The 26498-nt window shown below is 50.3% G+C and overlaps 1 protein-coding gene across 5 annotated transcripts in view; it reads left to right on the top strand.

Moving 5' to 3' along the window:
- The window catches only part of CRYL1 (crystallin lambda 1), a 130447-nt gene extending 104458 nt beyond the window's left edge, over positions 1 to 25989 (top strand). For 3 of the 5 annotated variants that reach the window (XM_030307484.1, XM_030307500.1, XM_030307508.1), the window contains 3 exons: positions 267 to 461; positions 18238 to 18343; positions 25483 to 25989. In XM_030307484.1, the coding sequence (XP_030163344.1) occupies positions 267 to 461; positions 18238 to 18343; positions 25483 to 25739 (558 nt within the window). In that variant the 3' untranslated portion in view covers positions 25740 to 25989. Of the gene's footprint in view, positions 1 to 266; positions 462 to 18237; positions 18344 to 24995; positions 25103 to 25482 lie in introns of all 5 variants that reach the window. The other 2 variants (XM_030307492.1, XM_030307518.1) reach the window with 2 other exon arrangements.
- The last annotated feature ends 509 nt before the right edge of the window (positions 25990 to 26498 follow it).

The raw sequence follows: 26498 nt of genomic DNA, 5'->3' as shown, positions 1-26498 counted from the left end.
ACCTCCAAATTTCGACCTCATGTGCTAGTTATGAGTTTTCAATGAATAAAACACACCGATTTTTGTGCTCAGGTTTTTTCTTTCCCTCCCTTTCGGACTACTTTGTATTTCAAGTTTCTTGTCATCAGATGCTGAGTCTAAAGTGGCCCTTCCCCGGACAGATCTGTACCAGCTGACCATTCAGGATAGGCAAGCGGTGTGCGAGAACAGCACCCCGGCTCCAGGGCTGTCTTCTGACTCTTCTCCCCCACTGTCTCTCTCGGAAGGTAAATCCACCGTATTACGTGCCACTGGTTGAGCTGGTCCCACACCCAGAGACGGCCCCTGCGACGGTGGACAGAACCCACGCCCTGATGCGGAAGATCGGACAGTCCCCAGTCAGGGTCTTGAAGGAGATGGATGGCTTTGTCCTGAATCGCCTCCAGTATGCCGTCATCAGCGAGGCCTGGCGGCTGGTGGAGGTGCGTGGGCTGCTTCCAGCCTCTGGCTGTTGGAGGGGAAGGGTAGCCGCATGTCCTGGGGCCGCATGGCGGGGTGGGAAAGTCAGCGCTCAGTCCTGCCTGTTCTGCTCTGGGGACTGAGGGCAAGCTCTTCTCTCAGGTTCAGTCAACAGGCAAGGAAAATAAAATGTAATGTGGCAGTTCATTGTCTGTTTCAGAGATTCCTGTTACAGTAAGTCATTTGATATTCACACCTGATGATGGACTTCTCTGCTTCCTGTCCTTTCGTAGCATTACCACATAATTATCTCTGTGTGACAATACTGCATTTTCTCACAGGGTCAGGTTTTCCCCCAGTGTTACAATTTTTCAAGAGGGAAAAACTAAATTTTGAGTAAACTTGTATCCTCTAAAAGAACCCAGTTTATTTCAAGAGCTTGAGGAAGAAACAATGGGTAATCCTTAAACTTGCTGGCGCTATGCTTATCTTAAATATAAATAGGAAGTTATGCACACACGCTTAACCCTGTCCTTTCATTAAAAGATTTTACATGTGACTTTATTTATTTATTCTTAATTTTTTTTTTTTAATTTTTTTTTTTTCAACGTTTATTTATTTTTGGGACAGAGAGAGACAGAGCATGAACGGGGGAGGGGCAGAGAGAGGGAGACACAGAATCGGAAACAGGCTTGGGGCGCCTGGGTGGCGCAGTCGGTTACGCGTCCGACTTCAGCCAGGTCACGATCTCGCGGTCCGTGAGTTCGAGCCCCGCGTCCGGCTCTGGGCTGATGGCTCAGAGCCTGGAGCCTGTTTCCGATTCTGTGTCTCCCTCTCTCTCTGCCCCTCCCCCGTTCATGCTCTGTCTCTCTCTGTCCCAAAAATAAATAAACGTTGAAAAAAGAAAAAAAAAGAATCGGAAACAGGCTCCAGGCTCTGAGCCATCAGCCCAGAGCCCGACGCGGGGCTCGAACTCACGGACCGCGAGATCGTGACCTGGCTGAAGTCGGACGCTTAGCCGACTGCGCCACCCAGGCGCCCCTCTTAATTTTTTTAATGTTTATTTATTTTTGAGAGAGAGACAGAGCGTGAGCAGGGGAGGGGCAGAGAGAGAGGGAGACACAGAATCCAAAGCAGGCTCCAGGCTCCGAGCTGTCGGCACAGAGCCCGATGCAGGGCTTGAACTCACAGACTGCGAGATTATGGCCCGAGTCAAAGTCCGACGCTTAACCGACTAAGCCACCCGGATGCCCCAAAAGATTTTACGTGTGACTTTAGAAATCACCTCGCTGCATACATTTGTACAAAGCTCTACACCTCGCTTCTACATTTGTACGAAGGACCTGGTTCCAGGCAGGATAGACCTTGGAGCAGCCCCAGGACTTGCAGTGAAGAGTCCAGGGGTCTTGGGCTCAGACTGTCTGTTTTCCATCCAGTTGCTTGTTGATGCTTCCTCAGCTTCTACATGGGTGAACAACACCGTCCATATTCGTGTTGCAGAAACACGGGGGAGCGAGCGAGGGTCTATCCGGGTACGCAAGGCAAGGGGAACGAAGCTTGGGCTGAGTCGTCTGTTCCTGGAATAGGCCCAGAGCTCCTATGGGAGCCTGCCAATCCCAGCCTGACACGGGAAGAAGGGGGCCGGCCCGTGGGCATTGTATTTTAGCTGCCCAGCGCGTGATGTATGTGACCCTCCTGCTTCCTGGTTACGGCATTCTGCCCCGTCCCCGTTAGATTCATCATCTGCCCTGACTGCCGTGTCCAGTTGCCACACAGTAGCTGCAATCCTGTGTCCTTGTTGGGATTTTCACTGTTAAGTTCGTAGTTTTAACTTCCTAATAATTGTAGAATGTTCTTTGAGTATCAGTAGTAGAATATTTAAAGCCACACTGAACTGAAAGCACTTCCTCGGAGCTGTTTTTACATCATTTCCACTTGTCTGGAACACTTCAATAGACCCCCAGAAAAGTTCAGTGTTACAGTGAAACACAGAGAGGTTTTAAGGCAGTTTTTGCCTTTTTTGTAAAGTAACGTAGGCCCAAAGGGGTAAAGAAAAGCCCTGAGCTGAATCTTGCTTTCTCCAGTCAGAAGGATGTGAGCCAGCTCAAGGGAAAACCTGGAGGTTCTGGGGCAGAGGAATTAGGTGGGAGTCACACACAGAGGATCCTCTGTGTGTTGACCCCAGAGCAGAACCGGGGGTAGTTGGGAAGCTCCCAAGTTTGGCAGGTCGGTGGAGGGTGGCAGCGCTCCCCTCGGAGGAGCCGTGGAGGATTCCAGTTCTCCCCTTTACTGGCCAGACGTGGAGGGAGGGCTGGAGGAGTTGCTGAATGTGGCTCCTCTACCGCCTCATTTCGTCCGCCCTCCTTTAGATTGTCCCGTCTCTGGCGGCTGATGGCAGACTGGGCGTGATCATGTTACCGACTTGCAGGAACGTTCTCACTCTTGGGTCTCATGCCGGAGAGTCCCGCGTGTGTCTGTTGTTGGCTGCAGTGGCACCCACGTGCCTGGAGTCTCCATGAGGCACCATGTGCTACAATCCAGCAGGATAGAGTTTGTGACAAATTGCGAAGAGGCTACAGAAATGACAGAGTGTGAATAGAACCTCAAGAGTTTTCCTTGGTGAATGTCTAGGAGATCAGTCCGTTTTAGAAAATAAAGGTGATTTGCAGACAGAATTAAGACGGGTCTAGAAACTGTAGGTCCCTCTCCCCAGGTTGTGGATAGGGTGACGGGCATCCCTGAGCTCTGTGGTGACAGGTGAAGTGGTCCAGGTGTGGGACAGGGGCTCGCAGAGGGAACATCCGAGGGGGTGGGGTCGCCCGTGTCGGACCCGCTCTTAACCGTTGCCGTCCAGAGACCGCTACTTTGTCGGCCTCCCACACGTGGGAGTGCCAGTAGCACACCGGCCGTGCGTCCACTCCTGAAGCAGTTACTTCTGAGGGCAGAGGAGCCACGGGCGTGGGCTCTGAACACCCCGCAGGAGCCCTGCTTTCCTTAGGCTCTGGGCTTGGCAGAGTCAGAGCCATGCCGTGAGAGAGAACTCCCCCCCACCCCGGCCACGTAAGCAGCCACGGGCTCCTCCGCTGGGTTCTCAACGGTGCACCCCAGCAGACACACAAAAGGCACGTTTCTCCTGCCTCCTCCTGGGATCAGTGGATCTACATTTGTGCCCATTAGGTGGGGTGGCCTGAGTAGTCTTGACTTGATCACATGAGTTTCTTGAAAGAAAACCCGTGCCGCCTGTGGTCTGTTTCCACCTAAGATCCTGAGGGGCAGACAAGGCGAGCAGACCCCTCCCGAGCCCCACCTTCACCTGTGCAAATCTGCACGCGTGTGCTGGGCCCCGTCAGGGCTGGGGCCAAATGACGCCCCTTTGACTCACCACGTCAGAGCCAGTTGAACTTGAATTTAGATTTTAGGGTGTTCCAAGTGTACTTCAAAACATTTAAGGGCAACTTTGGTATAAAAAGCAGATCAATTGGGGAAATGTTACAGTGAAAACTGGAGATTTTTATACATTTTAAGTTCGAAAGATCCAGAGGCCTTGCAGAGTTTTTCTTTCAAAGACGTTCTCTCCCGGGAGTGGGTTTCACACGTGGGCCGGGGCCCCCGCCTTCTGGCAGCGAACACAGTGAGCGCAGACGAGCGGGGCCGCCTTACTTATTACTCAAGGACACTATGGCTGCTTCAGTCTCGTGCCTTCTGCATTCGCAGAGCGAGTTGAAATTTGGCAGAGCTAGGGCTGGCTGTTTAGGTCCGAGGGCTGTAAGGTGACTTGGCCGCAGAGCACTAGGACGCCTTGCGTAGACGTGGGCCCGGATGCTGCCGTCCTGGCTTCCGGGGTGCTGCGTCAGCGGGCGGGTCGAGGAATACTGTTCCTTGCTGTCTGTGTGTCAGCAGCTCTGCACAAGTCAGATCCAAGTGTGAATTTCCAGGGGTCCTACCCACAAGTTGGGGTGTGAGCTAGAGTGGGACAGGCAGGGCACCTGGCCAGAAGGATGGCTCGCATTTCCACTTAGCCATGGCGGTGCCTTAATGTGGATGTCAGGGGAGCAGAAGGGTGCTGTTCCGCCACTTGCTAATTTTGTCGACCTGGTAGGTTACATCGGTCGATTTTCCCATGTTGGACCAGCCTTGCAGACCTAGAATAAATACCACTAGATGTGTAATTCTTTCTAGACGTTGCTGGGGTCAGTTCGCTTATGTTTTGTTGCATCTAAGTTCAGAGGAAACATTAGTTTGTAGTTTTCCTTTTTCTCTCTCTTTTACTATATTTGATTTTGATATCAAGGTAACACTGTATTAGATATCAAGGTAATAATGCATAAAATGGGAAGTTTTCTCTCCGTCTATTTTCTGGAAGAGATTATAACATTTTTGTTAATTCTTCTTTAAATGTTTGGTAGAATTCTCCAGTGAAACCACCTGGGCCTGGAGAAAAACCTCTTTTCCAGGAGGTTTTTATTTATTTATTTATTATTTATTATTAATTAATTAATTAATTAATTTATTTATTTATTTATTTTACTTGTGAGAGTGGGGGGAGAGAGAGAATCTCAAGCAGGCTTCACACTGAGCTTGGAACCCGATGCAGGGCTCGATCCCACGACCCTGGGATTGTGACCTGAGACAAAATTAAGAGGCGGGCGCTCAGCTGACTGAGCCACCGAGGCATCCTTCCAGGAGGTTTTTAATTACGAGTTCAGATTCTTTGATGGTTATAAGAACCGTTCAGGCTGTCTGTTTCATCTTGGTTGAGTTTGGTGGTTTGTGGTTTTTAAGAAATTGTTCCGTTTCTTCTGAGTTGTTGAGTTCATGAGCATAAAGTTGTTGGCAGGGTCTGTAGTGATATCCCTGGTTTTGTTCCTGATGTGGGGCATTTGTGTCCACTCTCTTTGTATCCTTGTCAGTCTTGCTAGAGCTTTGTTAATTTTACTGATTATTTTGAAGAAGCCACTTTTTGTTTCATCGATTTTCTTTATAGTGTTCCCGTTTTCAGTTTCATTCACCAACTGGAGGGCATATTTTACTACTTGCAGCCAAGCGTGGAGGAGAAATTCTAAGAAAGGTGGGGCGGAAAAAGGTAAGGGAGGCTCCTGTGGAGGCCTGTCCATTCGAGAAGGGGGAGAGGAGCTGCAGGCACCATTTCCAGGTCAGAAAGAGAAAGTGCTGGGAATAAGACACACCTTGTCTTCACGGCAGCCTAGATCATGACATACTGTCCTGTCATCGCCTGTGATTTTGTCTGTCCCCACACAGCCATGTATGCTCGGCAAGGACAAGGGCTGTCTGGGAACAAGATGGGAGCGAGGTATATAAGGGAACAAGGTTGCTGGGTTCTGTTGTATTGTCTCACAGACGCCCACCCCATTCTTCCCCTTCCAGTTTGGCTCAGAATTGAGGGGGAGCAGCCCTCGTAGGCTTGGAAATGCCAGAAGGACAAATCCGGCTATAGTCTAGTAGCCCAAGATTAGGTCACTGGGGGACAAGATCCTGTTGGCCAGGAATGTGATTTCAAGTCAGTACTCTTAAGCTAATGATCACAATAAAGGAAGTTGTGTTGTGATGATAAACCCTCTCCCAGACAATAGCTGAGCTTGTACTGCCCATAAATTCTTGCCCCATCCAGGTAGGGTAGGTGGAGGTGAGCTGGAGTGAATCACGAAGCCATCAGCAGATTCTCAGCCTGTTGGAATGTGTTGGTAATGAGCTTTGGAAATTGCTTATCTTGGGTTTTATTCACCCTTCTGAGCAATGTAATCGTGAGGCTGAATTTCTGTTCCTCATGCACTGGGCTGCAAAAATTCAGTTCTTGTTTTCTTGCCAGGTAGGTATAGTTTATGGGATCTGAATCTAATTCCTGTTATGAAGAATTGTTCAGTTAATAAAGTATATCTCAGATCTCATGTAGTAAAATTAACAGAGGAAACTTTTTGTGATAAACGCATTGAGGGTTTTCTGTGGAATTTAATTATGGAGATTCTAACACAGGAATTAGGAGTCAGTCCAGCAAACCCCTGAGGATCATTTACTCATCAGTGACTTCAGTTTGTATGGTATTTAAAAGTTTACAAAGCACTTTCCTTGATATTTTTCACGGTTTACAGGTATTTTCAGGTCGTCCCACCTTAAAACCATGAGAGGTGCATTGTTATTTTTGCCCTTCCAGATTAAGACACTGGCTCAAGAGGTTAGGCGATTTGATCCACGTTCCGCAGTCTGGTGGGGATTCAAAGCTGTGTCACTTCTGTGCTTCAGTGTCTGCACCTGTAAGTGAATCTGTTTCTCATCGGGATGTGATGAGGATTGGATGGGGTTATGTATGTAAAGGGCTTAGGACATGCCTGGCATATGGTAATGGTTTAGTAAGTGCTATGGGTTGTTGTGACAGTAACGATGACAGAGTCTTCTGATTCCCTGAATCCGGTGTAATTTTTTTGGACGCCACAGCTGCCGCCAGTGTGTTAGCTCTGAGCTGAAAAACTCACATCCTGGCTACACAAGTGGGGCTCCCGGAAGGCAGCAGGGCCTCACCCGGGAGCCTGTTAGGAATGCACCGTCTGAGATCCCACTCCGGACCTGCAGAACCAGACTCTGTATTCTAATAAGCTCTGCAGACCTTCGCATGCTGCCCGGAGTCGGAGAAGCCGCCGCTCCCTCCCAGGGAGACCCTGGCCTCACAGTCTTGATGGGTTGTATTTCATCTGTTTTAAGATGAACTTCTTATCTTAAGATATTTACATTTTAACACCTTAGTTTTATGGGCGGCATTTTTCTTCCTTAACAGAACATTAAATACTAACTTAACTTTCAGTTGATGCAGTCTTAATTTGAGGGAGAAATAGTGTATTCTGCTGTCCTTTTTATTTGTCTTTTCTCCTTCCATGTTTTTCTGTGTCTGATGCTCTATATCTGACTCAGGCTCACGGTAGATAAACATGCAGCTTCTGCTTAGTGGAGAGACTGTCACCTGGTCACTTTATAAGTTATGATTTCCAGTCCTAGTTTTGTGACAGTGAATCCCTCTGGTTATCCCAGAAGTTATGTGAAAGTCAACTTAAGAAAAGGATTTAATTCACTTTTAATGAAAACACACACACATCGGAGGAAAAGAATGCTGGGCCGTGACTGCCTGGGAGTTGGAAGTGGTCATTCCAGATCGAAGCTGGCCTTCCCTGTGGCTCAGGCATGGATGTCCAGACGGCGTCATCCTTGTGCTGGCCACACACGTAGCATCCGCACCGGCCTGTAGCCTTTTGATTTCCGGAGCAGGGATGCAAACTGTGGCCAGGTTTTCCTCTTACCGGTCATGGGCCTGTGGGAACGGAGGCACGTCTCTCCAGGGGTGACACCGAATGGAGCAGCTGGTCTTGTGTTGGCGGCCAGCTGAACGAGCAGCCTGCCTTGTCGTGAACTGCTTCGTTGAGAACGTACAGCAAGCTTTTTCTACGGAATGAGAGACACACAGGGGAACTGATGGGGAAAGATGGCCCCAGATCGTAAGTGTTCTACTATAACTACCTCGTACGTGTCTCACATGTGCTGTGATCATGGGGAAGTGGCCAGTCATCAGATTTCTGCTCTCCTTTTATAGACCAATATCAGTGTAGGTTCCAGTCTCCAAGTTCACATTACTTCTCAGGAACTTTACTTCCCACACGTCCAGCATTCTGCGTGGGAAGCCATATATCCGTGGCCTATAGTTTCTTGGCAGCCTGGGGACACCCGTAGTTTCACTGATGGCTCTTTTCCATAAATGTCCCCCCGTGACCAAGTATGTTCATTCCCTGCCAATCCCTCAGCCTTCTCTCTGGAAGAAAAGCAGTACAAGACAGGGAAGCAAGGCCGAAAAGAAGAAAATAGAGCAGAATCAGGCTGTCACTTGTTCCGCAGGCTCTGGGACCAGGAAAGGCAGCCGTAGTCTTGTGGCTTGAGAGGCTCGACAAGAGAAAGCATGTTCAAAGCGGTGGCTTCCAGGCAGTTGGAAGGTGGGGTCGTGTGAGCGATTTTTCTTTGGAGGGAAGGTGTTGGAAATGCTGTGGACTGCTCCAGGCTACAGCTCACCTGGAATGTGTCCAGCAGGGAAAAGCTGAGGCTTGATTGAGCAAGATATTACGGTTCAGACATTGACGACATCTGCCTCTGTACCTGGCAAGAAGGGTCACGTAGAAGGCGGTCATGCAAAGGGAAACTAAAGGAGCCCAGAAAGACCCAGGGTCTGCCCTCTGTGCCACACCCTCAACCGTAGGGCTTTCTACATCGTATGTGTTTTAAAATTCAAACTGAAAATTTTAGTTTTTTTTTTTTTTTTAAATTAAAATGATAATGGATAAAGAGTCTGACTGAACCTCCTTGTGGTTGAAAGGAACCGGCCTGCAGCAGTCCTGTTGGCCGAGTGTGGGGTCCGGGAACTTCTGCCTCCTGCCCTGGGCCTCGTGTCCTTCCAGAAGTGACACCACCTCTCTCTGCCTAGTTCATTCCTGGCCTGGGCCTCCCTTCAGCGACCAGCCTTGGGCTGGTCTCCTGGCCTCACACAGGAAGGTTCCCTCTCATTTCCCGTCCTGCCCTGGGTCTTGCCATGCCCTCGCCTGCCTCGCACTGTCCTTCCTTCTTTTGTGCTCATCCACTCGGCTTCAGGCACAGCGTGCACGGGGTCCTCCAGCTTCCCTTCCGCAGTGTGGCCTGTTCTGTGCGTTTCTTTTCACTTTCTCACCAGGGCAAAATTCGCCCAGCAGAACTTTTTCTTAAGACATTTTTCTGCCATTTCTGCATTTTTGTTCGACCTCTTGCGAATAGAGCCCAGACCTCGGTATTGATGAGGCTGAAGGAACGGTCTCCCACCCCTCCGGCACCTGAAGCACGCTCACCTTTCCACCTCATTCGCACGCCCTGGGTCCACTGTCCCTGTGGCCTCCTGGCCTACCTTTTGCCTTCCAGAGCCTCTCTGTGGCAGCAAGCTCGTCACCCAAAGACATTGAACAGCTCTCTTGGCTTTCTCTTAGCTCTTGTACCCCGTAAAGTTTTCCCAAAGGCGGTCACGGATCTGTCACAACTGTCGTTTTCTTGGGCTCCGTTCCCTTTCTCAATGGGACTTGCTGGCACGTATTGGGAGCGCAGGGCCTTTGGAGCATGTGCATCACCTCCTTTACCAGGACCATTTTCCAGATTGGTTGAGACCTGCTTTCACCTTGGCTGAAATTCAGAGAGCTTCCTAGCAGTGGCTTGTTCAGAGATCCCAGGAGAAGGCAGTGCTTTCCATCCATATTGCAGCCCTCAAAGGACACTAAGGCTATGCCCCAGGACTGTACCAGAAGCCACACCCATGACTCAGCAAGTGTTTGTTTGTTTGTTTGTTTACTTAAGAGAGAGAGAGAGAGAGAGAGAGAGAGAGAGAACGCGGGTGTGTGTGCAAGCGGGGGAGGGGCAGAGGGAGAAGGAGAGAACCTCAAGCAGGCCCCAGTGCAGAGCCCAATGCAGGGCGACATCTCGGAGCATGTGGGAGTGGGGGGCCGTGGGCCCCCCTGTGCGTGGAGCTCCGGCCGTCTCCACTCTCCCGAGCTTCTGTCTGACATCATGAGCGTCTCGGAGTCAGCCGTGGACACACTGAAGAAGCTTCGTAGGTTGGGATGCCTTCTCTCCAGAGCAGTCCAGGGAAGACGGAAGCCACTGAGGAAACTGGAGTTTTCTTCCCTCTGAAAGCTTTATTTGCTGGCTGGGACTCATCAGTTAATTAGAATTCCTTCTAGTCGCGATGGTCTGTAAGAAGTCGACGGTTTTTATGATAGGATTTACTTACTGTTTTATGGGAGGTTGCTTTGAGCAGCCACATTGGCAAGCAGCAGAGCCCTAATGAAAGGAGAGCTCCCACCTCCAGACCTATTAACAGACAAACATAATGAAAACATCAACCACATACTCCATTTTTTAACAACCTGCTTGGCATGCCTGGATTACTTTAATAGTGTTTAAAGTAAAAGCTTCAATGCTAGTACTTTAACAACCCTTAAAAAAAACTCAACGAAAATGCTCTTACCCTACTTATCGTCGCCATCAGGTGATCAGTCAGGACACATGCTGGATCTCAGCTCCACCAGTGTGAGCTGGAAAGTTAACAGGCAGTGGGGTAGAGGGGAGGATGGAGGAGAGAAGGGGGGAGGGGGACCCCAAGAGAAAAGGTGGAGAAGGGAGGATGCAGGTGACAAATTGTGCAGCCTTGTCACCCGGCCTCCTTCGTGAGGGGCAGGCAGACGCTGGGCAGGAGGCCAGCCTGTGACCGGGGACATGGGAGCAGGAAACTGCTGGAATTGCAAAGGAGGGGCAGGCAGAGACGGGCCTGGGCTGTGCTGCTGGTCCTGGACGGGGCTCGTACACTCCTCTGTGTTCACAAACCTCTTTGTGAACACTTTTTCCCCTGAGGACCACTGCCCTTGCACACTTAACGTTTGCACAGAAGGGGGGATTCCTTCTGCTGTGTTTGTTCTCAGGTCAAGTCTCTTCCTTTTCTTTCAGAATCTTTAATACTATTGACGGGGCGCCTGGGTGGCTCAGTCGCTTAAGTGTCCGACTTTGGCTCAGGTCATGACCTTGCAGTTTGTGAGTTTGACCCCAGGTCGGGCTCTGTGCCGACAGCTGGGAGCCTGGCGCCTGCTTCGGATTCTGTGTCTCCTTCTCTCTCTCTGCCCCTCCCCCAGCTCTTGCTCTGTCTCTGTCTCAAAGATAAATAACAATTAAAATAAATAAATAAATAAACATTAAAAAAATACTACTGTTTTTCTTCCTGAAAGCATTGTTATAAGCACAGCACAGTAGGAAAAGACACACCAGGGAATTTCTGCTCCCTGGGGCCTAAAGAGTTCTTCAGCATCCCTTGTATTAGGACAAAGTCTTTCCTGTCTTTCTCTTTCCTGTTTTTTGTTTGGTTCCATTTAAACACTTGAATTTGAAGAATATTCAAAGGGAAAAAATACCACTTACGTTTCCCCTACCCTAAAGCAGTCAACTGCTTTTATTTTTCTGTGTTCCCGTCTAGTTTCTATTAAGAGTACTTCTTGAGTTTCCATTTTTAATGGCTTCCTGACATTTCATTAAAAAATTTTTTTAACGTTCATTCATTTTTCAGAGACGGAGAGAGATAGACTACGAGTGGGGGAAGGGCAGAGGGAGGGAGACCCAGAATCCGAAGCAGGCTCCAGGCTCCGAGCCGTCGGCACAGAGCCCGACGCGGGGCTCGACCTCACAAACTTACCTGGTCTGTGAAGTGGTAACCTGTCACCACCTACCCGGTATGGTCCGCCTTGTGCCCCTCGTCTCCTTTCCCCTGAGCACCCTCTCAGCAGGCTCTGGACACTGGGAGTTTTATGAATCAGCGTCCTATTGCATCAGCCAGATGTGGTGTTCGGTCGGCTCTACCGCGAGTTAGCAAAATCTGCCCGAGTCATTCTGCAGGAATGTTTATGCCTCGCTTCCAAGAAAAATTGTAGGTTGTGGCAAGAGGCCGAGTAGCTCACAAAGCTGGCTACGGGCCTTTGAGTAGCAGCGGGGCCACACTTAGCAGGCTTTTGTTTCTCAGCACTTACAATCTTGCATTTGCCTTGCCTTCTCTCTGGAAGGTTGCTGCGGTGGGGATGGTTAGAGCCGGGTTCGTGTCGCATGAAGGAGAAGTAATGCCTGTCAAAGAGTATAGAAAACCAAAGTATATACGTGTCTGTGAACGGAGGGAACTAACTCATGGTTCTAGTTCATTTCTCATGAGAAAAACTGTGAACCAGCATGATAGTTCTTAGTTTACACTTCAAAATCTGTATTACTTTCTCTAGCAGTCACCAGGACTTGAGTTGGAGGTTTCTAAAAAAAGAGAGTCCAGAACCCCTCGCTCCTACTTGAGTTATTTCCACGTCAGTGACTATCCTCGTGTAGCCCATCCCCGAAACGTCTTTGCAGGCGGGGAGCTCACTGAGGTTTACCTCTATTCCGTCCTTGCTCTAATTAGAGATTGAGGTGGGCTCTCTTTCTGTAACCCCTGCTCCTTGGCCTCTCTGACCAGAGTCATGGTAAAATGAAAGAAGCCCACTGGCCCCTTCGTGCCCTTTTTTGTTGCTTTTCACTATGACATTTTCCTAAGATAAACCTTTTTTCTGGCTCTTGGTTTTCAGTTGAGACAGTGGATCGAGGCCTCAACAGCTCTGATTGGGAGGGGCAGAAGGACTTGTGCATGGCCTAGCTCGGGTTCCTCCGTAGTGTGTCTGTGTTCCTGGTGGTGATGGTGGCGGCAGCCAAGTTAAAGCAGTGTTTGCACAAGAAAAACCTGAAAATTCAGGTCTGGGTATGGTGAAAAGTAGAGCAACACAAAACAGAAGAAAAGCAGAAGCTGGAGATTAGTAAAAAAACAAGTGGAAGATGGCAAGGAAAGATGGCATGAAGAAAAATGAGAAAAGTAAATGAAAGTGAGGGCGTGCAAAAAATACGTGAATCCAATCAAAATTTAATATGACAATGGGACGATCTGCGAGAAGGAAAAATAACTGTGTGTAGCTGCTAATCAGTAGGGGAAGTCGTCCCAGGAGATTCATGCCTCAGTACTGCCAGACCCCTTCTTCTTCCTTGTCCAGAAAACCAGATCACCCTTTTGCCTACTGAGGGCCATTCGATGTGTCTTCTCTCCTTTCCCCGCCTCACAAACAAAGGCTAGATCCAAGCCATCTGAAGGTGAGGACCGTGCCTTGAACTTCTGTCCACTGGCGAGGGCCATGTTGGCTGGGCCAGAGTGCCCACATATTCAGTCAAACATAGGCTCGATGTTGCTATAAAGATATTTTGTAAATGTGATTAGTTTAACTTCTATAATCCGTTGGCTTTAAGTACAGGAGAATTTTCTCAATCCCCTGGGAAGGCTTCATCCAATCAATTGAAAGGCCTTAAGAGCAGAACTGAGGTTCCCACCCTTAGCTCCTGCTGCAGATTTCAGACGTATCGGCGCCCTCAATCACACAGGCCTGTTCCTCAAAATAAATGTCTTTACGTGTATATAACCTATGAGTTCTCTCTCTGGTGGGATCCTGCCTGATGCATCCCCAAAACTTTACTTGTACTTACAGTTTGTATCATGGTATCTTGCGTTTTCTTTTCTTTTTTTTTTAATTTTTTTTAATGTTTATTTTTTTGGGAGAGAGAGAGAGACAGAGGCAGAGTGTGAGCAGGGGAGGGGCAGAGAGAGAGAGGGAGACACAGAATCCGCAGCAGGCTCCAGGCTCCGAGCTGTAGACACAGAGCCCGACGCGGGGCTCAAACCCATGAACCGTGAGATCATGACCCGAGCCGAAGTCAGACGCTTAACTGACTGAGCCCCCCAGGTGCTCCTGTGGTTTAATTTTAGAGAGAGAGAGAGGACAAGAGCAAGCGGGGGGGGGGGGGGGGGGGGGAAGGGGAGAGAGAGAATCCCAAGCAGGCTCCACACTCAGCTCAGAGCTGGACACGGGGCTCGGTCCCATGATCCTGAGATCATGACCTGAGCCGAAATCAAGAATCAGACGCTCAACAGGTTGAGCCCCCCAGGTGCCCGCAAACCAGATTTTAAACTAACGGGGGTCTGGGGCGCCTGGGTGGCGCAGTCGGTTAAGCATCCGACTTCAGCCAGGTCACGATCTCGCGGTCCGTGAGTTCGAGCCCCGCGTCGGGCTCTGGGCTGATGGCTCGGAGCCTGGAGCCTGTTTCCGATTCTGTGTCTCCCTCTCTCTCTGCCCCTCCCCCGTTCATGCTCTGTCTCTCTCTGTCCCAGAAAAAAATAAATAAAAGTTGAAAAAAAATTAAAAAAAAAAAAAAACTAACAGGGGTCTAGTGTTCGTTGCTCTGTATGAGTTTTTGGAATCTTTCAACCACTCGGGGCTTTTCTTTGTCCGTGTGACTTGAGAATTTCGCCACAGAATGGGGGAAGTGCTGATGTCTGTACTGACGAATGTTCGTTGAGGCACAGGCACGCCGGAGTGGGGCAGGCTTTCACTCTTCAAACGGGCGTGCAGCTTGCCACCTGTTCCCAAGGAACTGATTGTCAGCTCAGTATGACCAACTCAAGCACCTCTTTCTGCCACTGTGATCATCAGTTGTAATTATTATTGAGAATATTAGCATCAAGACCACAGATGTCACTAAGGACCCGGGTGGAGTGGAGCTTAACCACAAAATTAAGCGCTCTGAGCCGCAAAATGCCCTCGTGTGAACCTTTGGCTCAGTGCTGAGTGCAGCTGCATGACTACTTAGGACCATTTGTTTTCTCTGCATTTGGCTTCTGGGTAAAGACTCAAACTTAGAGAATCTACCTCAGAAAATCCAGATGGGGCAGAGAGAAGGATTTAGGAAGAGAAGATACTAAAACTCTTTCCCTCTTCCCATTTGTTCAACTAATGAAGAGTAACTGATAAGACACAGATGGTCATTTTGGAGAACATTTGGGAACTGGAGGAGAGTGTGGCTGCCCCCGCCCCCCGTGTGGTACCATAGTGTGGAGAATCCTTCTAAGGCTTTATTTAGTCGGAGTCACTGTTAGCTCACATACTTACAGATCAAAAATTACTACTCGTGGGTGGCTCACTTTTGGGGTATCTTGAAGCCCTTCAGAAGTCAGCTGAACACAGTATTTAGAGGAAGACAGCAGAGGCGAAAAGCATTGCAAGTGGCAGGTAGCGTCCATATTTGCATCCTTTACAGTCTGAGTGCTGTAGGGACACAGCACTCCTTGTCCCTTGACAAGCACTCCTTGAGGCTGTTCGGGATGTTGACCTGGACCCCGAGGGAGGGCGAAGGAGAGTCTGCAGAGCTCTCGCCTGGCTGCCTTTCACAGCATTCCTGAGCTCACAGGGTGCAGGAATGCTACAGCAAATGCTTTTAGGCAGCCTGGGGAGGGGACCCAAAGCCACCCTTCCGGCCCTGAGAGCTGGGTGAGGAGGGAGAGGAAGGCGGGGGAGTCCTTTCAACAATCGGTTTCTTGACAGTTCCGGACATTACTCTGGACCTTTTGTGTAGCATTGCCTCCTTGTTGCTGCCCCCTCCCCACTTAAAAGCTTTGCTACCAGAAGCGAAGAGGGGTAAAACTTGTTGGCATTTGAGTAAACTGAATCAGTTAATTTGGTCTCCTTAGCAGTCCAGCTGAACATTTGGTAGGATGATTTCAAACGGATAGGAAACCTGGGGAGACAGTGGGATAGCCCAGCAGACCAGCGGCGCCTTGCAAGGGTGACACCATCAAGTGTTGGACAGGTTGCCGAGAGCGACGGGGACCCACATACACTGCCGGAGGCAATGAGCACGGGTACAACCCCCCTGGAAAGCACCTAGCATCATCCAGTCGAGTCGAAGCTCTGTGTGCCGTAGGACAGCCGCTCTCCTCTTGGATGCGTGCCCCGCGGGCCAGGAACAAGAATGTTCCCAAATATTTGTGAGCAGTAGGTTGGATTGGTAAACTGTGATTTTATATGTCAACGAGGGAGGCCAGACCGCAGCTGCACACAACACAGGTAAGGCTCAAAAGCATCGAGTGGAGGGAAGGAAGCAAGCCACAGAAGAATGCACAGCGTGAGTCCGTCTTGAAGAGGAAGATAGGCAAAAAGCAAGCTCTGCTTCAGGAACATAAACATAGATGGCAAGTCTTAAAAGTAGAGAAATAGTTACTACAAAAGTCTGGATGTTTGCCTCCAGGAGGGAGGGAGGAGGACGCAGCCAGGAAGACCAGCATGGCGGTGTTGGCAGGTGGGGGCGAGGTGTGCTTTGTAATTCTTCTCTAAACCACGTGTGTGGGTTCATGCACATCTTTGTTTGTTTACCCACCCCCCCCCCACACACACACACTAAACTAGATGGAAAGCAGTCCTTTCAAACAGAGTTTCTCAGGCATGCCTAAATGGTACTTGCCCTTCGTGGGTGGCTCTCTTTGGTTCTTTGGCCCCAGCCCCTTTCTGGTCCCTTCCCCAACACCGCCGTGGTGGTCCAAGCACCCCCAGGGACCTGAGACACCGGTGTTTTCTCCCTCAGCGGCTGATGCAGTGATGGAGGTAGAGGAAACAAATCTGCTTCCTCACTCAACCTTGTAGGTGACTCTGAAGTCTGGAAAGTAGCGATGTTGCAGAGTCCCTGGAGGAGGAGGAGGAGGGACAGCAGGGGCGGGCTCTAGCCTCCAGTTCCTGAGCGGGGAGAGCCTAGCCCAGATCTCCCGGGGCTGCCTAGAGGCCAAACAAGCCTCCTCCTTGGCCAGAGGGCCTGGTGAAGCCCTGTGATGAAAGCTTTCCTCTGCCACAGGGACAGCCTCTCAACAGGACAACAGACAGTCCTTCCAAGGGAAGGACAGGATTTGCTCCAGAGCAGAAGAGGTGGGGTAGGGTGGGCCACTTGTGTGAGCCTGTTCCTGGGGGCCGGGTGGGTGCACGTGCCTGGTGTGCCTCTGGGGGTGTGGGCAGAACTGCGATTTGCACAGCAGAGCGCTCCGTCCTCCCCTCCGGCTGGGGACTGGGGGCCAGCAAGGCTGCCCAGGGAAGAGGTGTGAGCCATGCAGGCGCACTCGGTGGCTTCTTAACGGAAGGTAGACGTGGCCTAGCTGTCAGGCAGGAGCATCTGTCTTCACCGTGCTCTGTGTGAAAGAAACCAGTCAGGAAAAAGGAACCGGAGACTTCACAGGAATTCTAGCAGTCTGACCAGCAAAGACCCAGGGGGAAATCTGACGGCCTTCCCCCTCCCCCTCCCCCCACCCCACCCCCATCTGCCTTCTGACAGCTGAATTGCCCAAGGTGAAGATATCCTCGGATGGAGACTCAACTGGCCGTGGCCTCCTGGATCACGCACGCAGGTGCTTATGCGTCCCTGCTCATTCCAAAAGCCATGAGAGGTCGAGGCTGTGCAGAGAAAGGCCAAGTTAACGCAGATGGCCAATCTGACGTCTGACCTGAACACATGAGAGCTTGCCTCTTGCTTTGCAGTCCACATTTGCAGAAGATTCCAGGGCCCCACCTTGCAAACAACACCGGTTCTAAGCTGCATTTCATCAAAGGATGTCATTTTTATGAACTCATTAAAAGCTGGGCAGGGCTGGGCTTGCAGGCGGGCAAAGCTTGGAGGATGACTCTTCAGTTCTTTTGATGGTTCCAGTCTTAGCGTCCAGATCTCAGGCTAATATGTAGAAGGTCCTTCTTGTGCTTTCCCACCAATGCCCTGCTCTTACTTCTCTCCCTTCCCTTCACCCGGTCCCCCTTCTCCAAAGCTGCGAGTGACACATAAGCTTTTAGGGAAGGGGACGGAAGACAGTGGAGATTGACACATAAGATGGGAGCTTGGGGCACCTGGGTAGCTCAGTCGGTTAAACGTCCAACTTTGGCTCAGGTCATGATCTCACGGCTCGTGGGTTCAAGCCCCGTGTCGGGCTCTGTGCTGACAGCTCAGAGCCTGGAGCCTGCTTCGGATTCTGTGTCTCCCTCTCTCTCTGCCCCTCCCCTGCTTGCACTCTGTCTCTCTTTCAAAAATAAATAAACACTTAAAAAATTAAAAAAAAAAAAAAAAAAAAAGATGGGAGCTTGATGGCAGCTCTGCAAAAAGCGAGTTGGTATTTGACCCTCTCACAAAATATTCTCTTTTCAGGATCTGTTTATATGTTACAGTTTTGTCACGCAAAACCTGTGAAACACATGCAGAATGAAAATACTATTCTGGAGCTTTGCAGAGTATTTTGGGGTTGTGCTCCAAAGGAGTCAGCTTGAAAGTGATGGCAAGAACGTTGTTTCTCCAGAGGACTCATCTGTGTGCTGCCCCATTTTCTCCATTTAGGAAGGAATAGTGTCTCCGAGCGACCTTGACCTTGTCATGTCAGATGGCCTGGGCATGCGGTATGCGTTCATCGGACCCCTAGAAACTATGCATCTCAATGCCGAAGGTACGCTTTGCTTCCGTAGGGGCTGAGATGGGAGTTCTGTGCTGTTTAGTGTTCTTAGGGCTTTTGTAAACAGTACAGTTTTGCCTTTTTGTGTTTAAACAACTGGGTAGAAACAGTATCATATGAAGGAGACGGCGGCCAGCCCTGGTAATTCACAGACGGGGGCTGCGACAGGTCGTGGTGTCCTGAGATGTCAGTCCACGTGGAATCCATGAACCCCAGGGCTCTGCGCGGCAGAGGGCACTCAGGCGGGAAGGAAGAGAAAGACAGATGCGTGTGGTCATGGAGACTTTGCCACGTTACCCAGAAAGTTGTGTTCTCCTGAGAAAGATGATGCGGCTGTTTACAGAGGCAAGGAGAACAGATAGGGAAATGCCGTACGTCTCTCCTGCCTAAATCTGAGCAACTTCTAAGTGTGACATTTGGAGCTGGAGGTTTCCCGCCAGGAGGCTGGGAAGCCAGCGGGGAGGCGCCTCTGCAGGGGAGGGGGCTGCGCTGGGCACGGGCGGTGCTCGGGCCAGGCCAGTCACCCCGACTTCAGAAGCCGACTGAAGCCGACTTCAGAGGGTCTGGGGAAGTAGGGCCGAGCCCACGATCTAGCGACTCTAACAGGAAGATAGATTGAGAAAGGTGAGAAGCTTCCAAGAATGAAACTGTCAGCCACACTTCAAGTGAATCAGACACAAGACGCCATTCGGAAAACAAGCACTGAAACCTACACTAGACTGAAACAAAATAAGTTTAAAATGCTATGAATAAAAATCTAGGCAAATATCACCTAAATGTCATCAGTACCTGCTATCTCTTAGTGTTGAAATTACAGGTAACTTTTATTACCTCTTTGCCTTTCTGTGTTGTTATAGTTTTCATACATAATTATTGCCGTGTTATTTTAATATTTATATTATACCCGTAAAACGTATGTAGGGAGAGAAAGGGAGTGTTGTATTTAGCTCCAACGGTCCACACTTAATTGAAATACTGAGAAACTGGAACTTATCCAGAAGAAGGTGAGCGGAGAAGTGTGTGTGTACGTGCGTGGGTGTCTTCTGTGGGCGTGGACGTGGCAGACAGACAGGTTTGGGCTCAGCACATGGCAGGAAGTTTCTAGTTCCTGGGGCTGACGTTGAGGGAGAGGGCCATGCTGCGCACGGTGAATAGAGCAGTTGGGGCTGGTTGGCCACCTGGCAGGATGTTTAGATACCGAGCAGAGATGCCTGTAATGAAGCTGGAAATCAGGAGTCTGTTTGACTGAGATTTTGTGATTCCACAATGTTTTGGTAATGCTTCAGTTTTCAGCACCCTAATTAATGAAGTATGACTTCCAGTGAATATGTTGGGGCAGTTTCGCCAGACGTAGTCTTGCAGGTGCGCACACGGTGCCCTGCGGGTCGTGCCGGTGGGGCTCAATACCCGACTGGACTCTTCCTCAAATGAGCGTGGCTGGGAGCCGCTGCAGGAACAGGGAACTCTGTCCTAGCACGAGCATCTTTTGTGGCAGGAGGACGGTTGAACACAGGAGGACAATGTAAAGAAAGAGGCCTCTTTCTTTAGAAGCGAAACGAGGGTTGTGAAGTATCATTAAAATAAGGTCTGGGAGAATTTCAAATGCTTTCTCGGCCGGCACCTTAAAGGTGGCCAACGTATTTAAACACTTGGCATGCATATCAACACGGCTTGATAACTGCCATGTTTTTCTCTGTAATTTTCTTTTCTTCAGAATAATAAGATAACTCAGGTATCATGAGAAATCAATAGGGAGACAGCTGAGAACAGCTCTGACTCTCAGACAAACAGAAACAGAAGCCAATGAAACCAGAAACTCAAGAACCAAATAGTGTGGCAGACAGGAAGGAGGCCCGTAACAATTTTTCAAACAAAGCAGATATGATAAGAAAACCTAATTGGCTTAATATGATAATGGTGGACGGATGTAGTTTTCAACTTCAGAGCATTCCAAAGACCAGAGTTAGAGTGTTATAAGATCTGGCTTGTAACCGATGGAAATGTTCATTATTCTTCATAGTGTCATCCAGGATATATCAAGATTGGACGCAGAGGGTTCTTTTTTTCTGATGTCGTTTTCCTAAAGCCAGCATCTCAGGTTAAGGCTAGTTATTAGTCTTAAAGCTACAGTTTATCTAGAAGTGGTAAAAGTATTTTAGGATTTGTCTTTAATAGCACCTAAAAAACAGGAGGCCAGCTTGCCTACTTTGCCTTTTGGCTGAATTTTAAAAGCCACCCTCAGCAAGGACAGACTCTCTGAAGAGGGGGGTCTGGTCAGCGGAGCCAGTCGGCCTGGGTTCCTACCTGATTTCTCAGCTAACTAGCCTAGGGGCACCTGGGTGGCTCAGTCAGTTAAGCATCAGCTCAGGTCACGATCTCACGGTCTGTGAGTTCGAGCCCCGCGTCGGGCTCTGTGCTGACAGCTCGGAGCCTGGAGCCCGTTTCAGATTCTGTGTCTCCCTCTCTCTGACCCTCCCCCGCTAAGCACTCTGACAGTCTCTCTCTCTCAAAACTTAAACAAAACAAAACAAAACACCATTAAGCTAACTAGCCTCTTGCAAGCGAGTACCCCCCCCCCCCCATCAAATGGGCCTGGGAGCAGGAACTCCTTTCAAGGGTGCTGTGAGGATGAAGCCAGATGGAAATGTTTGTCTCGATGGCTGACACAGATGAGGTCCCTTAATCAGTATTCTGTTCATACGGTGTTTTGTCTTGTTTTTTAATTCACTACTCTTCCAGGTTTTTTTTCCCTTTTTAACTCTCCCCAAAAGATTCACAAGTGCATGGGGAAGAAATACAGAATGAATACAGATTAGGGCATTTTTGCAATAGAATAGTGACATCTCCAGACTTCAACCGTTTGGATGGTTTCTTTGCTAAGCTTTCAGACTACTGGGTCAGCGAAGAGAACTGCCCATTTGATACCTATAGCAGCTTTTTGGGCGCCTCATGACTTGACTTCTACCTGGAGAATGACTGAGAATCGGCAGGCCCCGGAAATCACCTCCAGTTGAAGCCAGTGTTTACCATCCTGCCTTGTAAAATTTCCTCCTGTGTAGAGATGCTTGTCCTTTTTTAAAATTTTTTTTTTTTTAATTGAGGTGCTTACTTGCTGGGTTTGGCTCATTTACACAGGGCTGTTAGCTTCAGTGAAACAGGTGAACTGCTGGAGCTGGGACCTTGTGGAGTTAAGGGGCCCCAGGTAGGTTTCTGTCTCCACCCGCCTCCCTGACCTCAGGTGAGGTCTCACTCAGGTGGGAGTTAGATAATGTTGCTCTGTGCTTTGGGGCCTTTTTGATCTTCCTTATTAATAAGTTCTGTGAAACTCTGCCTCTTAAAAGCAGGTGAATTCACGTAGGTGTGGGTTCATACGTCGGTGCGGGTTCATACGCCGTGTGGAAACCAGACTCTGGTGTGGGTAGCGGTCAGGGCTCTCCAAGAAGCTGAACACCCAGAGCCCGTCTCAGGAGCTGCCGCCGCGGGTGACAGTAGGACCGTGTGCCTGTTGGCTGTTGCATAAACGCAAACAGAGGAAGGCGCTCTCTGTCTCCACCCACCTTGGCTTATGTTGAAGGTTCAAGAAAGCACATTGTCTCGCCCTTGTGGGCTCGCAGCTGAAGAATTCCAACTTAGAAAGCAGCAGGCCACGCTGAATCTAATCTCATGAGAATCGCGTCTCTCCCCCACCTTTTCTTATTCCATATAAGCATCTCTTAAGAAATCAGGTTCAAACTCCTCTAAAAAGCTAAGCTCGAGAGAGTTTTGGGAAGTATATTGTTGAACAGGACAGAGGGCAAGGACGTGGAGGAGAGAAAACACAGGCGAAGGCCCGAGTTCGTAGTAACGTAAGGGAAGGATGGGCTAGAAGGACAGAAGGTGAAATGATTTCCTTTCCCCCCCATTTCCAGTGAAATTAGTATTATGGGACAATTGCCACGCACCTCCTTTCATAGTGTAGAGAAGCCAAAGTTATTGGTGGAAATGGAGTAAAAACGCTCCCTTTAATACCTGCGTAGTAGAAGAGGACAGATTGCAAATAACGGTAGCAACGATCAGTGTCCTGGGACGTTGCAGGTCGTGACTGTAAGTCACCACGAACTTGCATCTTGGGGAAGGGGGCGAGCCCTCCCAGGGGTGTCCAGCTTCTCTGCGGGTGGTGGGCGACGGTCTGCAGGCACGCGCCCTATTCGTTCCTTACCTTCACCACAAACAACGGGGCTGTTTGTCCCAAGAGCCCGAGGGCCTGTTACAGAAAGCATTTTTATGTTAGTAAGAGTGAAATTTTCAGTGGTTTCCTGAACAGTACGGAGGAAGTTATGAATTGTGCGACAAGGATTTTTACTATCTCGTATTCTGGTTTGAAGAAATAAATGCCCTTTAAAACGACAGATTTCACAAAAGGGAGAGGGAAAAAAGTTCTAGAAAGCCCTTGGGAGACTAAAATGACTTCGCAGGGACAGGGAAAGGCGAACACTCATTCAGCAGGTGTAAAGTGATCCAGAAGTGAGACGCGGTATGTGCACAGGACCCTGTGGGTTACTGCTCACACAGGGTGGGGGGTGGAATTGGTCCCTGAGAGCCTCTGCTTTCATTCCAGGCGGGCAGTCCTCAGCTACAGGAATTTTTCCCGTTTTCTTCTCGTTTGGTATCTTTATACCTCGCTTGATTCTAGTGTCTCTGCCCCACCGAAAGGAACACACTGTATCCGCGTCTAGATTTTATCGCCTTTAGTTCGAGTAAATAAGCAAATGGATAAAGTGAAGCAGATGTTTAATTTTCAAAAGGAAATAAACGCACGGGTGGTTTTCTGTGTTCCAGAAATGCCATGCCATTCAAGATGGCTAGCCAGCGTAGGACATTTAGGAGCCTCCCTGAATCCCGACTGTCAAGTTACGCTTACTCAAAGGAAACAAAACTCCTTGTTTTTATTCGAAACCCCTTATTTTGAAACGACAGTATCTACCACTTAATTATAGGTGCTAATGTCAGAAAAGTTGGTATGCTTGAAATGTGTACCCTTGAAAACAGTTTCTCTTCTAAGAGCAAATTGGGTTTAACTTGAGCACTCTGAAAGAGAAAGGAAACCATTTGAGCCAAGATGGACCCCCAGTGCACTGAGGCTTTCACGTCAGTGTAGCCGCACCCAAACCAGGCCCCAAAGGAGCTGTTAAGAGTGTCGGGCGGTGGTCATTTTTATTCGAACTTAATCAGACACCCTTTTCGTGGCGTGGGTGGGAGCCACGCCCTGGGATCTCTCTGCAAAACCCACGGTTGCATCTGTTCCCTCGCTCGCTCTTTCGCCTGACCCGCCGACCACGGAGTCTGGTTCTGGAAACTGTCGGAAACGGGCCAGCGGCGGGATAGCAGGCGGCTCCGCGCCTGGCCTCGGCGGGGCCCGGGCCTGGGAGACGCCTCCGGTGCGCGTACCTGGGACCGGCCTGGGCCCTGACGCGTGTCCCGGCGCACGCCCCCGCGCCGGCCCGGCCGCAGGTGCCCGCGGGGCGGGGCGCGGGCCGAGCTGGCCGTTGGCCTGCAGAGCGGGTCCCGGCAGGCCCAACCCGGGTGGGGAGGCCGCGCAGCCTGCCTGGGGCTTCCTCCCGGGGCACCTCTGCCGCCCACAGGAATAGCAGCTTCGGCCTCAGCCGGCCCGCGCTGCGTCCCCCTCTCGCCCTCCCCTCCGGGATGAGCCTCCTCTTCCTGGGTGTCTCCACCAGAATCCTAGGGTCGCGTCTCGGCCCCCGAGACCCAGGCTTCCCGGGGGCCCCGGGGCCGCGGGAGCAGGTGCAGAGCGGCGCCGCCAGGGGACAGATGCCGCCCCGGGCCCGGGCTCGGGGCGGCTGGGCGCCGGTCCGCTGGCCGGAGCGGAAGCGGGTGCGCCCGCGGAGCCTGCCTCTCAGGCAGATGCAGCCTGTGCCGAGAACCCGCCACCGTGCAGACTCCCAGCAAAGTGGTGACGAGAACTCAGGGAGTAAGTGCGAGACGGGGCGGATTTAGGGCGCTTTGACACCTTTGGTTCTTAGAAAATGAATTCGAGGGGCGCCTGGGGGGCTCAGTCGGTTGAGCGGCCGACTTCGGCCCAGGTCGCGATCTCGCGGTCCGTGGGTTCGAGCCCCGCGTCGGGCTCCGGGCTGACGGCTCGGAGCCTGGAGCCCGCTTCCGATTCTGTGTCTCCCTCTCTCTCTGCCCCTCCCCCACTCATGCTCCGTCTCTCTCTGTCTCTCACTAATAATAAATAAACGTCAAAAAATTTTTTTAAATGCATTCGAGCCATTCACAGAAGTAACCTTACAGACGCATTGTTGGAGACCTTTTTGGTGAAAATAGAACTGCATGTGATATTCTACAAATCAGTGCAGGAACACAGGCCAACCCAAAAGTCTGTAAGAGGCGCTGACAGAGGCCCGAGGGTGCCGTCACTTTTCAGGATTTTAAGATCTGATGGAAAGCTTGAATAGTGACATCGGTGAGGACGCTCGTTCCCCGGGGCCAGCCGACTGCGGTGGGCGTCCCCCTGCACCTTTTCTTCATCCACAGGAGGAGAAGAACCTAAGCCTGAGCTAGGGTGAGACCCTCTGAGTAGATTTCTTCATTTGGAGTTTTATGGTGTTCTTGCTGATATCGTGGGTTCTTGCTTTCGTGATTTCAGGTGTGTTAAGCTACTGTGACAGATACAGTGAAGGCATGAAACGTGTCCTCAAGACTTTTGGACCCATTCCAGAGTTTTCCGGGGCCACTGTTGAAAAAGTTAACCAGGTACGCAGACCCCTTCTAGAGACTCGTGCGGGCCGAGGGGAAGCCCTGTTGCCACAGGTGACGTTTTATTTGTAGCCAGGCTTTGCCTTGGATCCTGGTGGTTCCTCACTCCTGACTTGGCGTCCACGGTCCTGTCGTGGTCACAGGAGACCTTAGAGCGGTGTGACCGATGAACTGGTGGCTCGTCTGAATGGTCTCAGAGGAGCTGCAGGCCTCTGTGGATTCGGAAGGTTTATGTTAATTGAGGGGTTACTAAGCTGCTTTTGTTTTTAAGAGCAAATGCACAGTTTGAATAGCTAGGAACAGTTACTCTCCTGGTACGTTAGTTCCTCTGCACGCTCTGGGATTTTTTGTCTTGTCTTTTCTCTTCCTATTCCCAGGCCATGTGTCTGAAGGTTCCCGCGGATCCGGAGCATTTAGCTGCCAGACGGCGGTGGAGGGACGAATGTCTGCAGAGACTCGCCAAGCTGAAAAGGCAGATGCCGTCCCAGTAAGAGCTCCCTGTGAAGCCACCGGCCTTCCTTACCGGGAGTCCCGTTCGGTGGAGTCACCAGCACCCAACCCCACCACTCGGGACCAGTGGGGAGCCGGGCAGTCTTCGTGGAGGCCCGGGGCCTGGCCACAGCCGCGGGGCTGATCGCGTCCCCGCCGTGGGTTCCCAGCACACTGGGCCCGAGGGCTGGTCACTCCCCGCCACCTGGGCAAGCAAGAGAGCAAATCGTCTGAGGATCTTCACCTTTTATTTTTAGTGTGATTCCGTATTTTAATCTGTAGCAAAGTATTTTCGTAATCATTGTCAGATCTGCTTCTGAGTACTCCGTGGCCCTGAGGCAACTGCCTTCATTTTGCTAATGCTTATTCTGAATAAAGGTTTTTGATTGCATAAAGACGTCTTTTTTCTTCCGGTCTTTCTGAGAAAGACCGGTGTTTGATTCTAAAATGATTGACTTATTTCATAGTGACCATGACGAGTGAGTAAGCAAACACTTTGTTCTGGTTCCTTCGTCAGCCACTCGGTGAAAATGCACCATTTGGGGCCAGTGTTTCCCAAAGTGGATTCTACGGTGAGTGCCCTGGGGCTCTATGGTCAGACGTGTTTGGGAAACTCCTCCGACTGCCCCGCCCTTGGGCACTCACAGGTCTACAGGAAACTAAAGTCTCCAAAATCCTACAGTAAATACAGCTGTTTAACCCAACACCCCGTTATCCTCTTTGATGTGGAGTCTTGTTCTAGCACCCGTTCCCCAAATACTCTAGCAAATAGCAGTCCAAGTACCCCCCACCCTGCATGAGGTCAGCCCATCACAAGAACTTGGATCACAGGATGCCACTGCAGGGCTCCCCGACAGCTGCCCGCCCAGTGACCCTCCAGCCTTTGAAATTCAGGTGACCAGCT

Source organism: Lynx canadensis, chromosome A1, assembly GCF_007474595.2.
Source record: "Lynx canadensis isolate LIC74 chromosome A1, mLynCan4.pri.v2, whole genome shotgun sequence".
In the NCBI taxonomy this organism is placed as follows: Eukaryota; Metazoa; Chordata; class Mammalia; order Carnivora; family Felidae; genus Lynx; species Lynx canadensis.
Note: the sequence above shows the minus strand (reverse complement) of the source record. Positions and strands in the feature narration are given on the sequence as shown.